Source organism: Hevea brasiliensis, chromosome 16 (assembly GCF_030052815.1).
Source record: "Hevea brasiliensis isolate MT/VB/25A 57/8 chromosome 16, ASM3005281v1, whole genome shotgun sequence".
NCBI classification, from domain to species: Eukaryota; Viridiplantae; Streptophyta; class Magnoliopsida; order Malpighiales; family Euphorbiaceae; genus Hevea; species Hevea brasiliensis.
In genome coordinates, this window is record NC_079508.1 from 55085259 (window position 1) to 55101887 (window position 16629).

At 33.1% G+C, this 16629-nt stretch overlaps 2 protein-coding genes and 1 long non-coding RNA gene across 4 annotated transcripts; 2 read left to right on the forward strand and 1 right to left on the reverse strand.

Annotated features, from left to right (window-relative positions):
• Positions 1–291: 291 nt before the first annotated feature.
• LOC110643672 (uncharacterized) lies at positions 292–1251 on the forward strand. Its single transcript, XR_002492693.2, has 2 exons — positions 292–594; positions 798–1251. It is a non-coding gene; the product is annotated as an uncharacterized LOC110643672 (long non-coding RNA).
• Positions 1252–1311: 60 nt separating this feature from the next.
• LOC110643671 (protein LAS1) lies at positions 1312–6506 on the reverse strand. 2 transcript variants are annotated; one of them, XM_058138660.1, is made up of 9 exons: positions 6116–6506; positions 5878–5969; positions 5568–5639; positions 5174–5280; positions 4752–4807; positions 3993–4167; positions 2981–3064; positions 2349–2639; positions 1312–2265 (listed from the first exon to the last, which is right to left on the reverse strand). In XM_058138660.1, exons 1-9 carry the CDS (start codon positions 6293–6295, stop codon positions 1361–1363), a joined length of 1962 nt encoding a protein of 653 aa, XP_057994643.1. In that variant the 5' UTR covers positions 6296–6506; the 3' UTR covers positions 1312–1360. The 2 variants fall into 2 exon arrangements, with proteins under 2 accessions (XP_057994643.1, XP_057994644.1); XM_058138661.1 differs by lacking the exon at positions 2981–3064 and having other exon boundaries at positions 6116–6486.
• A 2270-nt stretch (positions 6507–8776) lies between these two features.
• Positions 8777–16309, forward strand: LOC110643670 (dihydropyrimidinase). The gene is made up of 13 exons (XM_021796127.2): positions 8777–9060; positions 9213–9380; positions 10538–10589; positions 10816–11085; positions 11196–11407; positions 13351–13471; positions 13667–13754; positions 13866–13944; positions 14260–14347; positions 14449–14489; positions 14569–14621; positions 14789–14945; positions 16012–16309. Exons 1-13 carry the CDS (start codon positions 8971–8973, stop codon positions 16201–16203), a joined length of 1611 nt encoding a protein of 536 aa, XP_021651819.2. The 5' UTR covers positions 8777–8970; the 3' UTR covers positions 16204–16309.
• Positions 16310–16629: the final 320 nt, after the last annotated feature.

Consider the following 16629-nt stretch of genomic DNA (forward strand, 5'->3'; position numbering starts at 1 on the left):
GAATTAGAAAAGATGAGGAATGTCATGACCCCGTAACTTGTTGGGAAAAAAAAAAAATCTGGTCAAATTTGTAGGAAACAAGCAAACCAAATGTTAATCCATGATACTTTGTATGCTAATACTAGCCATGTACTATCTTGAAATGTCATGTACTGCCGCTAGAATCGTCTTCTCACAATGATATGGCCCCCAGTGGATTGATTATAGTACAATTGAGGGTGAAAACAGTACAATTTGTACAACTATATATGGTCTCTATCTCTATAGAATGGAAATGTCTTGGTAATAGAAAGTACCATATGGTCGTATTTATTATGGAGTGTTGTGTAGTACAATTTCTTGTGATTATATATAACTTCGGAATCAATTACCCCTTGCATTACCCTGGATTTGTAAGATATGAAATGTGGAAAATTCCTACAGGAGCGACCTGAGATCACATGTGGCCACCCTCACATATTCCCTTATCTTCTATTGGTTGTGTTTTCGTGTGTTCTCAGGTCACCCCTGCCGGGCTTTCCTCCCCTGCTAGATTGGTATGATGATGATATATAGATTGCTGATGGAGTTCAGCCAATGAAATTTGCCCACCTGGTACCCTCTTAAACTTTTATTTTTTCACTTGTATTTATTTATTTATTTTACAAACAAGGGGAGAACTTTTATGGGTAGTTACAGTTGGGTGTAAATTTTCAGGTGAAGTGACTTCTTTAACCAAATACACTGTTTGCCAACATTTTCAAAGAATTTAATTTATTCATAGATGTTTTAAGAAAATTGTACATGTTTGTTGACAGGTTCAATTGCCTCTCTTGCAAGGCATGTAAATCAACAAGGTGACCTGTGTCTCTGAAAGAGCTGCAAAATAAGAGTCTCATGGTCAACCTCCATCCAATTCTTACAGTGCTTGAATGGAGTCCATTTCAGAAGTTGGTAACTTAGTATTGATCTGAAATGATAAGATAGTGCATCTAATGCGCCATAAATTATATAGTTGATTGGGATGGCAATAATGCCAGCTTGTTCAGATCAGGGCAAGTTCGACATTGACGGACCAGAACATGGCGGAGAGGCCATACAATAATGACAAGAAAATGCAAGGTGTTTTAGTAAAACCAAATTAAAAAATGCGGCTTCTCAATTCCATTGCCAATAGCATGGAATGAGATCTCTAAGGTAGCATGTATGCATGTTTTTATGTATATATCAATGTGTGCGCAAACAATAGCTGATAATTATGTGTCTGCAGTAGCTTCCGTTCACATTCCTGCTTCAATACCTAAAATGTGCAAATGTTTTCATGATTCCAGGTTGATCTTCATAAATAAATTGCATAATTAAATGATAAATAAAGCAGTGACTAAACCAAAGTCCCTACACCAGACATTATAGCACGAAGCTCCTCCCCGACTTTCTTCCAGACCCCATTTATCACCAGACAGCTTGTGATATCATCTGGTAATAAAGTATCTTCATCTGAATCACAAGTATATACAGTCTCTCTCATCTTCTTAAAACTTGACCTATCTAATAAACAAATATCATAACTAGCTTCCCTCTTGCTCCTTCTCTCAGCACTTGGGTTATCACATTGAATACTAGAACTAGGTTCTTCTGCACCACTATGTTTCGCTACCGAGATCTGTGTCCTTTCTGATGAATCCACAGACTTCTTACTGACATCATTATGGTCAAGGACAGGAAGACAGCCAGAAGACCCAAGATCACGAGGCAACATACCAATCGGACATGGGTTCCATGATTTCACCACAGACCATCTGCCTGCTCTTCCCAAATCACCATCTGTTGTCTTCTCAATTTTGTGCTTAGCTAGGTGAAGTTTTACCGACTCCAGCTTATTGGCCGCTTGATGGATAGACTCATCTTGCTGGACAAGTAGGTTATTAGAACTCTTAGGAGAAAAAATTTCTTCAGTGACAACTAAATCTGAAAAACACACACAACTTAGTTTGGTGAGTTTCTCCATCAAATGGCTGTTGCCCATAAGCTCAGCAAGATGCAATGCTGAATCCATAAGTTGCTTATTGCCACATGACGATATCATAAGACATTTACGCAACACCTCCATCAGAATTGGATTTGACATATCTGTTTCTGTTGCAAAGACTTCAGTTTTGTTTTTGGCACTTTTGTGGCAAAAGGGCTTCAGTAACTTAAGTTGTCCAACAAGCCATGCGAATAAAAAAGAAAGTTGTTCAATTTTGTCAGTTCCTGTCCTATACTCCATTGATGCCAAATATGTTCCTGAATAAAAATTTCAAATGAAGTCAACAAGAATCCTGCAATATTTTTGTGAACCTAGAAGACATTGCTGCATTTGAAGTTACCTGTTTCATATTTTATCGCTTCTTGAGCCTCAATCATATTTAAAATGGCCTTCAGAAGCATTAGAAGTAATTCTGGTACCTTGTTTGATAATTTAGTTATTAAAAGCTTCCAATCGTCCAACAGTTTGTGCATGTCTTGGCCAATTTGGTAATCTTTAGGAAACTGCACCAAATTTGATGAATCCAAAGCCTTGAGCAAGAACTCCAACAATACAGACAGTACTTCCAAGGAGGAGGAGGAATATAAATGAACAAGATTTTTCAAGGTCTTCGTAGTGTGCTTCTTAGAACCTGAACATACGTACATCATCAGCAAATAGAATGCATCTTATACGTGCTGATAATACTAATATTTTTTCCTTTTCCTTTTTTTTTTCTTTAAAAAAAAAAGACCTTTTTCCATAAATATATTAATATTTGAGGACAGAAGCTAATTACCATGAGTCCCTGCAGAGTGAAATAAAACCATGAATTAAAATTAACTAGTGCTTTCAGACTGTAGAGGGAAAGAAAACCATGATATGCAGATAACTTTGGCATCTATCAAAATTTTCCTAGAAAAGAAACATAGCACAATATCTTTGGCATCTATCAAAATTTTCCTAGAAAAGAAACAGAGCACAATATCTTACCCCCAGATTTGGACAAATTCAGCTTGCTGGCCATAAGTGAAAAAAACTTATTACGGCCACAAAGCTGTTCCCGATGTTTGCCACCTACAAACATTATGCTTATTGCTTAATAAGATTGCAAAATCCTAAACTGGTGACAATGAAGATTTGTAATTACATAATAGAACATGCTAAACCAAATTAAAGCATATAACACCACATGCATGTACTGTCCCTGTTAGGATACAGAAAATCCTAAGGTTTACAGTTAAACCGAGACTGCTTTCGCAGTGGCAGATGGTTAAGCAGTTCCTATGGTATTCAATGAAGATTGCAAAATCCTAAACTGGTGACAATGAAGATTTGTAATTACATAATAGAACATGCTAAACCAAATTAAAGAATATAACACCACATGCATGCACTGTCCCTGTTAGGATACAGAAAATCCTAAGGTTTATGGTTAAACTGAGACTGCTTTAGCAGTGGCAGACAGTTGAGCAGTTCCTATGGTATTCAACAAGGCACTACAAAATAATTGCTTTTCTGACCTTATGAGAAAAACTGGGAATAGCAATATCATATCAGGATTCAGGCTAAGATGTACCTATTAAAGAACTAATGCAGTCTACGTAAAGGTTAAAAGAAAATCTGAGTATATGACAGCCTAAACAGCATTTGTCTTTAATGTGTAGATACCAAAGAGATTAAACTGAAAGCCCCAAAATCATGTCAGCATCTGAACTACTTATATTTTAACAGCTTCCTTTCTTTTTTTAATGCTTCAAATGCTATAATGCTACTTTCAATGAACCAAGCAGACTTATTTTCAAAAAACTACTACTTAATAAGAAGACAGCTTTAAGAATATTTATAGACAAGAACAGCTGCTAAAGTTAGAAAGGCAAAACTTGATACACAATAGCCTATAATCCTTTGTGAAAACTCCATAAAGTCATCAACAGATTACATAAGCTAGAGAAAAGGCATCATAGTATCAAACAAACAGGAAAAGAAAGAGATCCAAACGCACGTTTTCCTCTGATTAGTGAAGAACCAGGCAGGGAACTCTGCCTAACTTTCAAGCATGATGCCAATTCTCGGAGTTTTGATTTGATTTCTTTCCTGATTTCAGCAGTTCCATGTCTCTTCAATGGAATCTGTTCTGTCTGAGGCTCCCAATAATAAGATTTCAACCAATGAATTGCCTGAAATTATCAACAGTAGATATGATGAATTGCACTTTGTAGACATTAGATGCCACAAAATAAAAATATTCTCACAAAATTCTATCATAATACAGTTCAATTAATGAACAGAATGTGTTATCCACAGGCAAAACATTTTGTGTGAAACAATAAGAGCCAACTGAATCTATTGGCCTTTATGAATATAATATGCAGTCCCAAATTGTTTACACTGAAAAATGTCTCAACTCTTCCACTAAAGATCCAAGTATTTACAAGTTTAAGATTACTTGAATTAGTACAATTACCAGTCAAAAATTAGAGTAGATTTAATAGAAGATGTCTTCAAGCAAGAGCCAGTGCATTCAGAAGATTAGCAAACATTAATTTAAGGAGTATGCCTGAGTTATTTCTAGAAAGCAGTTACCAGTGAAAATGAGTGGCAAAAACTGGCTTTTGGGGGGTAGTTGGTTCAATGGTAGCCCGAAAAGAAACCATAAGCAATTGATATGGCAGTTTTATTAGACAAACTCTAATAACTAAATTAAATCCTGTAGAAGACAATCAACTAAAATGATTACAAGAATTTTACAAAGATAGCATACCTTAGCTGCTGAATCCCTAACTAGGGTCAGTGCAGGCAGATCACGGTGAGAACCCTCTACAATTAGAAAAACATCAACAAATAAAGAAATGAGTTCCCACGTTTTCAAACCAAAATATGTCAAGAATATATTCCATGCATCAAATTATTGGACAACTACAGAACTTGCAGTAAAGATAATTCACTCTGCATGCTTATAAGCAGTTAAAGAATTTAATACATTTTAGGTATATTTTAATCACAATTGTCTAATAGTAATGTAATCATTATGTTATTTAAGAATTGTGGGAATTGCAAAAGTTACAATTCTAGTTCTGAAATATGCCAATAAATCATAAAGACACTAAATTTCCAAAGAAAATGGAACACAATTTTCTATTCACATGACTACATTAGTTATTGTCCAGAATGGACTGGGCTTACCATGACGAATGTCAATCAGTGTACGCGGAATACCAATTGCACCAGCTGCCTCAGCAATTGAAATTTCAGTTTTTTTTCGTGTCTTCTCAACAACACAGTTCACAAGCCTTGAGGAATAAAACTCAATGTCAGCCTAACAATTCTGTATTCACACAGAGTCATACAAAACTAACCAACATAATCAGATAAACCTCAAGTGTAACCTTGCACAAGTTTCATGGCCAACAACATTCATGTCATGAAAGTTCAATGTCCATGTAACTAAAAGGTAAGGCTGGAAAGCAGCCCATGCTATCATCATCATTTTCTAGAGAACTATCGAGCAGCATTTATGAATACCATTGCAGAGCCAGAAAGGAAGAATAAAAACCAAAGTGAAGCAAAGAAATCTTACCTCAAGATTGCCATGCAATATAGCATGGCTAGCATTTGCTCTGAATGTATAGCATCGCTTGGTAGGTCATTTCTACAGTGAGGGAAAAAACAGAAATATTATTTGTGATATCTAAATCAAATAATAATAACAAGGATAAGTGCAAACTATAAGAACCCTAAAACAACAAAACTAATGCGTTTCAAATAGCAATTTTCTTCTCATTTATTTTTGCTCGAATTTGGGCTTCTGAAAGAAATAAAATCTGCTCTAAAAAAATAACCTAGAAAATACCTACCTGACTCTGCTCAAACTCGAATAAAGAAATTACCTAAAGAAAGGATCCTTTTGCTGAATTTCGATGATTGAAGCTGTGACATCAATCACAACGGGTAGACATCCTCTGCTTCGCCATGTCGATATCTAAACCCAAAAGAAGATTTGTATTGATAGACACATACAGAAAATAAGGCATTTACAATGAGAATGCCAAGAAATTTATCCATTTTCCAGGGAATAAAAAAAAAAGAGAGAGAGACCAAATAGCGAGAAAGAGAATGGGATCTTACTCTTTTAATGGCAGATACTATCTTGTCTGGAGAATCAGAAAAAAGAGAATCTCTAACCCATTCCCACTCATCCCAGTTCAACCATGGCACCAACTTGTAACTACGCGATGATGACGATTTCACTTGGTCATCAGCATCAACCACTAGAGTCTGCTCCTCGAATCCTAACAGTGCCTCCATTGAAGAAGCACCTGCTAGCAGATTCTTCAAGCAGATAGAGCGTACAAGGCTACAAGGACTAAAAACCTTGATCCTTTAGTTTTAATATACGTTAGGAATATTGAAATGCTGCTTGCAACTTACCGACCTTCCCAACAGAGCAAAACCTTGCGCTCGTTCTAAACCCTAAACCCTAAACGCAGCCATTTTTTCCCCTAGCGTTTAGAACGACTGAACACTATGCCGTTTTGAGCTGGCATGAAAATGGAAAAATATACATGTATAATATGGCAATTATGCTGATTTAACATTATTAAAAAATTTTAAAATAATTTTTTCATATAAAGATTTAGTAATTAAATTATTAATAGAAAATAAAAAATTTATTAATTTTATACGTTAATATTTAAGACCCTATTATTTAATTTTGATAAAATATTATTAATTAATATATTCCAAAGCTCAACCTAGGAAATTTATTTTATTTTAAAAATATTTTCACTTATAATTTTATCCATTATTTTATATAAACACTATATTTTAAATAACAAAAAATAAATTACATGCTACACAAGATTGCCATTGATTGTAAATCTCTCCTTTCCTTTTTCAATATGTAAGTTAAAAATAATAAATTTTAAAATAAATAAAGTAGAAATTTAAATTTATTATATATTTTAATTTCTCTAACTATTTATATTTAAAAAATAATAAAAAAAATCAATAAAATTAGAAAGTGATTGTAGATTTGTTATCGTTAGCATTGACTTACGAATTGTATAGAATTTGTATATTGTTGCGTGACGGCATGTATAATTGGTTAATCTTTCTTTCATTTAAAAAAATCTGCTATGAAACGTAGAGTTGCCGATGTCTATAAAATAACCAGGAATACCAAATTCTCTGTATAACCCAATAGAATTACTCCAGTGAATGATGGGGGTGAGGCCCATTTCATTCAAATTGAATAAGTTATAGAATTGATTTAATTTGGTTTACTTTTATTTTTTAAAATTTTTTATTATTTTAATTTATTTTAATTTTTTATAAAAAATTTTAGTAAAATCGAATTAAATTAAATTATATGTAAATTAAATTTAAATTAAGATAAAAATCATGAATTAAGTTAAAAATTAAATTTAAACCAAAGCCAATGCCATAAAAATATGTCAAAATTATGTCTAAATAAAAAAATAAAAGCTTATTAAGTTAAATTGATGGATTCTAATCAAACTAAAGTAAATTAGATCGATTTGATTTAATTTATTTTTTTTATATTTTAGTTTTTGTTCATATTATAATATTTATAAAATTAATTTTAACGATTTAATTTGATTTTAATTGAATGCTTAACTTTAATTAATAAATATAAAGCTCTCATACTTTGTTAATTATAATTCGATTCTACAACAGAGTACTTCAATATTATTTATCTAGCTTGAAATACTCTTACTCTATATTATGTGTAACGAGAATTTATGAGATTTTACTAATTAGTTAGTTATATTATATTATATTATATTATAATAATATGAGTTATAATAATCTAGTTTTTACTGAGTCGTGTGTGTGCGCAATACATCTTTTATTTTCAAATGATTTGAAGGCATCAAAAATTTTGATTTAAAAGGAAAGACTTTTTCAAAATGGACCATAAGACATCAAATTAATTATTGAGTCTCATTGTGAGAATCTCGCATTGAAATCGGCTTGAGATACTAAGCTCATTTATCTCTATATATAGATCTCTCTCTTTCTCTGATAAACTTTTTTTTTTTCTTAAATAATCAGTTTGAAAATAGTAAGTATTTTTTATTATTAAAAGGTCACTTAATAATAGAGAAACTTAGTTTTATAATTTTTATTCCACTCAAGTATATTCACATCAGGGATTACTGATTAGTCGAAATATCAATGGGAAGGTAACTTTAGGAATTATGGTAATGTTAAATTGAAATATTTTTGTGATATAAACTAAACTTTAAAGATGATGCTGATGTAACCCTAAAGCTCAAGGAGTGGAAGGGTGAAAACTAGCCAAAGAATGGCGGTCACCTTACAACACTTGCCGAGAAAGTGAAAATTAGACCAATTACAAAAGAGAACTTTGAATATAAATATTACAAAGTTTCATACCAAATAAAAAGGAAATGAAAATTACTTCATATATTCATTCATTGTATATAAATCCCCTGTGAATGCTATTTACAAGACTATAAAAAAAGAATTACATCATATGTAATTTATAAATTTTATTTTTATTAAAGATAAAACATAGATACGAGTTAATAATAAAAATAAATTATTATTAAAATTATGATAATTTTAATAAAAATTTATTTTCATATAATTTATACTTCGATGAACACATTAATAAATCAATTTGTCTTAATTTTTTCACTAATTATTTACGTACACCAATTTTTTTCTTATAATTTATGCTCACCAACTTCTTAAATTAGATTTATTATAACTCAATAATTTATAATAAACCTCTCTACTTGAAATCAATAATATTAGAATACTAAAAATAGTTACATTTTTAATTTCAATAAAAAATTAATAATTAGTTTTAAAAAAATTAATAATTTATGAAAAAAAAAAGATTATAAAATTTTAAAATGGATATAACGACGCAGAAGGCGGTCGATGACCAACCAGGCATCACTTGCAGTAGTTGATTGCTTGCAGATCCCATGGCTTCGACTTCCACAGCTTGTGTTCTCTCTCTCTTATCGCTCTTACTTCTTCTCTTTACTTGTCCTTCAGTATCACAATCAAACCAGGTAGTTAGAACTTGCCTTTTCCGGTTTGATCTTAACTCTGTTTGGATACCCAGAAAATGATTGGAATGACTTCACTAGTACTGAAAGCATTCGAGGTTTGAAAATAAAAGGATTTCAATTGATGGGTTTTTTTTTATGGCGTTTTTTTGCAGTTCTGTGAAGTTGGGACTGGATATGGTGAAGCTGGATGTGGAATTCCAGCATCATCATCATCAAAGCTATTGATTAAGGGAGGAACTGTTGTGAATGCTCATCATCAAGAGGTTGCTGATGTTTATGTTAAGGATGGGATCATTGTAGCTGTGAATCCTAATCTCAAGGTCTATTTCTTGGTTTTTGTTTATCTATTGAGCTTTTAATGTAACTAGAGCGCATGACTAGTCTACTTTGGAGACTGAGAGTAACCCAGAATTTTCAAAAACAAATAGAATACAAAAAATTGGCTAGCTATTGCAAAAGATACGAGCAAGTAAATTGAAGCTATCCAACAAATTTCACTGGTTCCAGGCCCTTAAGATAAAATAGGTTTGCTTCATATATTTCCTGTTTGAATTGTCGCAGAGGAGGTTTGTCATACAAGGATTAAAACATCACTGCTGAATTAAGCTGTACCCTTTTTTTTTTCTGCAACTTTCCAGTAATTATGGCTCTGATTTGTACTTCCTTCATATACTGCCAATCCCTGTTAGTATGTAACTATCTTAGGTACAAATGATCTGCCAATCTACCAGTAAACAGAAAAGCTATTACAATGTTTTCTTGGTTTCATTACTAGAAATTGGTTATAATTTGCGGTTCTCTTCACCCAAATTGAGATCTTTTGATGTCAGGTTGGGGAATGGATTACATGACTGTGGTTCAGGAGTAGCCACTCAAAATCGATCTTTAAATTATTTGCTAGATTTGGATTTTGTTGTTGATAAACTAACAAAAAATAAACATTAATTTAGCTTGTACTTTGGTTGATCTAGATATGTTCCATGAGATTTTGAAGGACTTCCAATGATTCCAAGCATGAAAAAAAAAAGAATTTTCTTTGAAAAGCTTTTTGAAAAAGGAGAAACTCTGAACTGTTTTTTTTTTTTTTTGGAAAATTAATTTTGAAATCACTCATAGAGTTTCTTCAAAACAATCAACTATGTTTTCTCATGTTTCCTGCATTTCAGTGGTACACCTTGAAGCAAGTAATAACTAAGCCTTCCAACTTGGCATAGAAGTGGCGTTAAAAAGTGCAAGCTTCTTTGACTCTGTAGTTATGGACTTCTTACTGTTGAAGTCTATATCTACTAATGCCCTTACAATTTATAAATGAACCTCTCTGTTCTATATAGAATGTGATATCTGTCCATTGCCCTCTCCTGGTGCTCAGTTGCCTAGTTTTCTGGCTTATTCTCAGCCAGGTATTTATTTTTGATGTCTTTCCTTTTTATTGTGCTCCCCATCATTCGCATTTGAATTGTTTGGTTTCCATTGGCAGGTTGGTGATGATGTTAAGGTGCTTGATGCGACTGGAAAGTTTGTCATGCCAGGTTAATTGTCATGCTATGGATACATACATGATTTATCAGTGCTGCTATTTTTAACCTTTTTATGAATGGAAGGAAAATCTTGGGGGCTTATTGGTGGAAATTATTAAGTAATTCCAATCTAGGGCATCTGGCTTAAAATAAAGTCTAATATGATTTCCAACACAATATGTAATTAAGTACTAAGTGCCCATCATATGACTGATTTTTTTCCTTGAAACATTAACAGGAGGAATTGATCCCCACACCCATCTAGCTATACCATTTATGGGTACCGAGGCCATTGATGACTTCTTCAGTGGTCAGGCTGCAGCTTTAGCAGGTGGAACAACAATGCATATTGATTTTGTCTTACCAATCAATGGCAGTTTAACAGCAGGTTTTGAAGCCTATGAAAAAAAGGCAAAGAACTCTTGCATGGATTACGGTTTCCATATGGCAATCACCAAATGGGATGAAGTTGTTTCAAAGGAAATGGAAATTATGGTGAAGGAAAGAGGTCGGTATTATTAATTTCCATTTTGCCTAATCCAGATTTTGTTGGATTTTGATTCAGTTTGTGCTATTTATATGTTTGCAATAAATTGTATATACATTTGGAATTCGTAGGTATAAACTCTTTCAAGTTTTTTATGGCATACAAGGGGTTTGTTATGATCAATGATGAGCTTATGTTAGAAGGATTCAAAATGTGCAAGTCTCTTGGTGCCTTAGCCATGGTCCATGCAGAAAATGGAGATGCTGTATTTGAAGGACAGAAAAGAATGATAGAACTTGGTATTACTGGTCCAGAGGGGCATGCTCTTTCGAGGCCACCAGTGGTAAATCTCAAATCATATTATCTAGCTTTCTGAACTTACTTTGCCTTCTGGATTTATTTTTTTTAGCGCATGATCTGCTTGTTAGCCTCATTTCTAACACTTTTTACTCTCAAGAGTCCTTTGGATTTCTATGGTGATACTGTGATAGTAAGCATACATATGCACTTCCTTTGGAAGAGGGTAGATAGTGCCATGATTGTAATTTACCAGATCAGGTGTTCTGTTGTTTTGGGAGTTGGAATGTTAATGTGCCTTGCAAATACTCGTGGTCTATAAAGTTGCCTTAGATATTTTCGCTCTTTTTTTGTGTCTATCCTTTGATATATATATATATATATAGTGAAGAAATATCCTACCAAGTTGGTGAGGATGTGGCTGCAGTGGCAGATCCAGAAAAAATTATTCTTCTGGGCTCAACATATTAAAAAAAAAAAGGTAAAATATTATAAAACTATTCTTACAATTGTACTCGATGAGGTTCAATACACTAAAAACTATCAAGAATTACATCATTATTAATATTATCAAATTATAGAATTACATCATTATTAATATTATCAAATTATACATACCTTGAATTGCTCAAATATCTATTGATTATTTGTGCAAGTAAATAAAAGAAAAATTGAAAGGAGAATGTTATGGAGTTGAGAAAGAAGAGATGAGAAGAAGAGATGAGAAGAAGAGAAAGGAAATGGGCTATTGTGACTTTTAGATTATAAAGTTGTTATTAATGACTTTTCATTAACCCATTATTTTTCTTTGTTTATTATTTATTTGGCCTATTGTGAAGTAATGAAATTGAAATCCATTCACTTATCTCATTAAATTGCCTTGTGACTTGTGAGATGATGGAATAATAAAAAATTATACATTATACATTTAATTTTAATTTTATTAAAAAGATGTTATAATTAAACTTATTAAGAGTCAATTTAAATAAATATAGATATTATTTTTTTTAATAAAAATAGAAATCAATTAATTTCTCATTATAAGAGTATATTATCCGCCAAAAAAGAGGGTTCAATGCTTAAATTTGAGAGGGGTTAATTTATAAAAACACATATCTGCATAAGAGCAATTTCAAAGGAAAATAGGGGTCAATTGACCCCTCATTTATCTAAATGCATCTACACTGTGTGGCAGTAACAGTAGGTATGCGCCACTTTAACATCCTTGATTTTTCTCAGCATTCCCCAAATTCAGATCAGAGAATCTGGACTTGTGAAGTTCCAGAAAATCAAAATTTCACTTGTCTAACTTGGATTTGCGTGTAGCCCTGATAATTAGTTAATAACAGAAATAGTGAATAGTCTGTTGGCTGTTTGTTGACTGAACTGAATGTGTGGTTCTCATCTTTAATCAAACTACTCGTTCTTAGTCTTTTCTTTTTTAATTATATATATATATATATATATATATATATATATATATATATATATATATATATATATATATATATATATATGGTGAGTGTGGTATGGGTCTTCTGTGAGTTTTAGATTTCCAGGATGACAAACTTTATGTTGGAGTTATGCTTAGAATGTTGCAGACTCGTGAAGTAGTTGTTTATTTATTTTTTAGTGTATTTGTCAGCGTTCCATACTTCAAGATATCTTGTGTAGTTTGTATGTGGTCAATCTTGTTGTCGTAGGATTGTTCAATGGTTTTAGCCAATTGAAGCGCCAGGAAGGTCTTGTATCTGATCTTGCATTGGTTGTAGTCACATAGTTCTTCAGGAATGGATTGTTTAGTGATGAATGATTTACAAAGTTTAGCAATTTATATATATTTCTAGTTGGAGCTCTGATTTATAACCCCTCATATATGTATGTGTGTGTGTGTGTGTGTGTGTGTGTGTGTGTGTTTAATTTCCTTTGTGATTATTTCAAGCATACTTAGGTTTCATGTATAACTTAGCTTGTAGTTTGATGCTTCAGCTGGAAGGTGAGGCAACTGCTCGTGCAATTCATTTAGCGAGGTTTGTGAACACACCTCTCTATGTAGTTCATGTGATGAGTATTGATGCAATGGAAGAGATAGCTAGAGCTCGAAAGTCAGGTGTGAATTCATCCCACTTAATTGCAATATGCTTGTTTGCTTTTTAGTTCGGTCAAAATGCATTTGGACGCCCAATAGACCTGTACTTCTGTTTAGAAATATAAGTATCTAACTTACAATTCTACTGCCACCTGTTGCTATATTGATTTAATTTTCACAAAACATAAAGGCATGATCGCTTTCTTCAAACTGCAGGACAGAGGGTTATTGGAGAACCTGTGGTTTCTGGTTTGGTTCTTGATGATTCTAAGCTTTGGGATCCTGATTTCACCACTGCATCAAAGTACAAACCTATACTACGTTCATCATTAGTTGGTTTATTTATCAATCTATTTGGAATCAGTTAAGTCTGTTTATTCTGTAATCTAAGCATTTAGAAATTATTGTGTTTCAGGTATGTCATGAGTCCCCCTATTAGAGCATCAGGACATGACAAGGCCCTACAAGCTGCCCTTTCAACTGGAGTTCTGCAGGTTTCTCTCTTTGCATGATGAACAATTTAACATATTGTTGAATTTAAAGTGTGATGAACACATTTAACAGTTCAAATTTGTGCTTCCCAGTATCCCTTTGTTGAACCCAGAACAACAAGAAGGTTTTATCATTAAGTCATTAACTTATACTGCCATCTAAAATATACATACAATAGACAACTGTTATGAGATACATGTCATAGCTTGTCAAAACTTCTGATGTTTCATCTTCTGATTGCCTATGACATCTTCGTTAATATCTTATTTAACAGATCTCACAAATCTATTGCCCATGATAATCTTTTGGTTGTGCAGCTTGTGGGAACTGATCATTGCACATTTAATTCTACACAAAAAGCCCTCGGAATTGATGATTTCCGCAAAATTCCAAATGGTGTCAATGGTAAGAGAAAAATGGTTTTGTTAGTTAAATGTACACCCTCATTATGTGGACTTAGTTTAAGCCATTTTGCTTTTTACTATATTTTGTAATTGGGAATATAGGAATTGAGGAGAGGATGCATCTAGTTTGGGACACAATGGTGGTAAGCTCTTCTGGACTCTTCACTAATCCTTCTCTCAACCTATAAGTTCATATCACTTTCAAATTCTCCTTGTCTACAGGAATCTGGCCAAATTTCTGTTACTGATTTTGTTCGGGTGACAAGCACAGAATGGTATGTTTTATCAGTGATCTCTTGAACAATATATAACCACTTTTTGAGTTTGCTATCAAGTTGAGGGATAGAAAGGAAAATGCGTGGGTAACATGTTTTACAATCTGATGTATGTTTAGATGCCTGAAGCATGTAAAATTGTTTTGATCCCTTGAGAATTTTTCCAGTGCTAAGATCTTCAATATATATCCAAGAAAAGGAGCAATTCTTGCTGGATCTGACGCAGATATAATTATATTCAATCCAAACTCAAGCTTTGAAATTAGTGCAAGGTCTCACCACTCTCGAACAGATACAAATGTCTATGAGGGCAAGAAAGGGAAGGTAATAATTTCATTATAGTCTACTAGTTTCCTTTTTGTTGATAACCAATGAAATTAAAATACATGAACACGGCCTTACTGGTTTTATCCAATGAGTGTTAGAAAGTGAAAATGATTGAAGCATCAATATCTTATGCCCTTGACTGTTTCTTATTTTTCCTATGATGCTTCCCGTTCATTTAGTAGAATTAAAAATTCATTCAAATTCAAGACTTATCAGACCATTAGCCCTCATTTTTGTGCAAGTTTCCAGTATTGTTCTATCTACGAATCATCTTCAGGTAAAAATTAACATGTTGCATCCTTCTAGTTGTGACCAGGATGGCTGGACTTTTCATCAGTATATTCCCACCTTAGAAGCTCTCACGTTGTAAATGAAGAATCCTCAAGCAATATTCTTGGCTTTTTATTTGCTTGCAAACAAGATTATCTATAAAGAAAACATGTGGTCTCATAAATATGATATTATTTTTTCTCATGCTAGGTTAGGTACCACTACTATTTCATGGTTGTTATTCACCGTGTAAGATACATTTTCTTGCTTCTTAAACAGGTCCCTTGCCCTGATCCAGCTTAACTAAGGTCGGCTCCTTAAATGAGTTGGGCCTATTCTAGCCTGGCCCACCAAATCATTTTTAATTTTTATATTTTAAAATTTTTTTATTCAATTGGGCCTGGCTTGAGCAATTAAGAAGGCCTGATATCTGCGCTTGTCAGGTCCGCATCAAGGCCTAAAAGATCTAGAACTGATTAGGCCTGGCCCAATAGATCAGGTTTAATGGTAACATATGTGGAACTTTTCATTAGCAGTATTATATTTTGTTAATTTGACTACATAAATATGCCATTGGAAAGAACATAGCAAAATTCCAGTTACCATTCCAAAGAAAATTTTAATTTAGTCCCCATCACTGCTGCAGTTGAGCTCATATGCCAGCTTTCCTTCTCCCTGTGTGTGGTTGTCTACATTCTAGTGCAAACATTTTGTGTGTTTATGTATTCATTTTAGCATCCTGACCTAGTTATTCAATATTGTGTTTGAATGCTAATATTCTTTTTCCCCTCAGGGAAAGGTTGAGGTGACAATTGCTGGAGGAAGAGTTGTATGGGAAAATGATGAACTGAAGGTTGTCCCTGGTTCTGGAAAGTACATAGAAATGGCCCCTTTCAGTTACCTTTTTAATGGAATTAACAAGGCGGAGGAATTATACCTTGCTTCCTTCCATGCTCCTGTTAATCGATTTAAATCTACAACTTAAGTGCAGGTATTAGGCTGCTTCAGTCTATACTGAAAATGCATATGTAAACTATGCACAATGCAGAAACTTGTCTTGAAGAAATAAATTGGATTCTAAATGCTGTTTATCCCTCCTTGCAAAAAGTATTATTGATGTTAAACAGATATATTCACTGTTTTTATCCAGTTTCAACATTTTCTTTCCTGCTTTTCCAAGCAGATGCTGAATCAGAGATTTGTACTATTTATACATATATAGCACACTAAAAGATTACAGAAGTTCCCAGATGAAATGTCTATTGATGGACATATTTCATCTGTAAATTTACTAGCCAAACATTGTTTTTAATATTGTAAAAATGATAGGAGATTAATCGACAATGCCTTGAGATTATCTGGAAATCAAGGCTTAATACAGCAATTAATGTAGGTCAAGATCTTCTTTTTC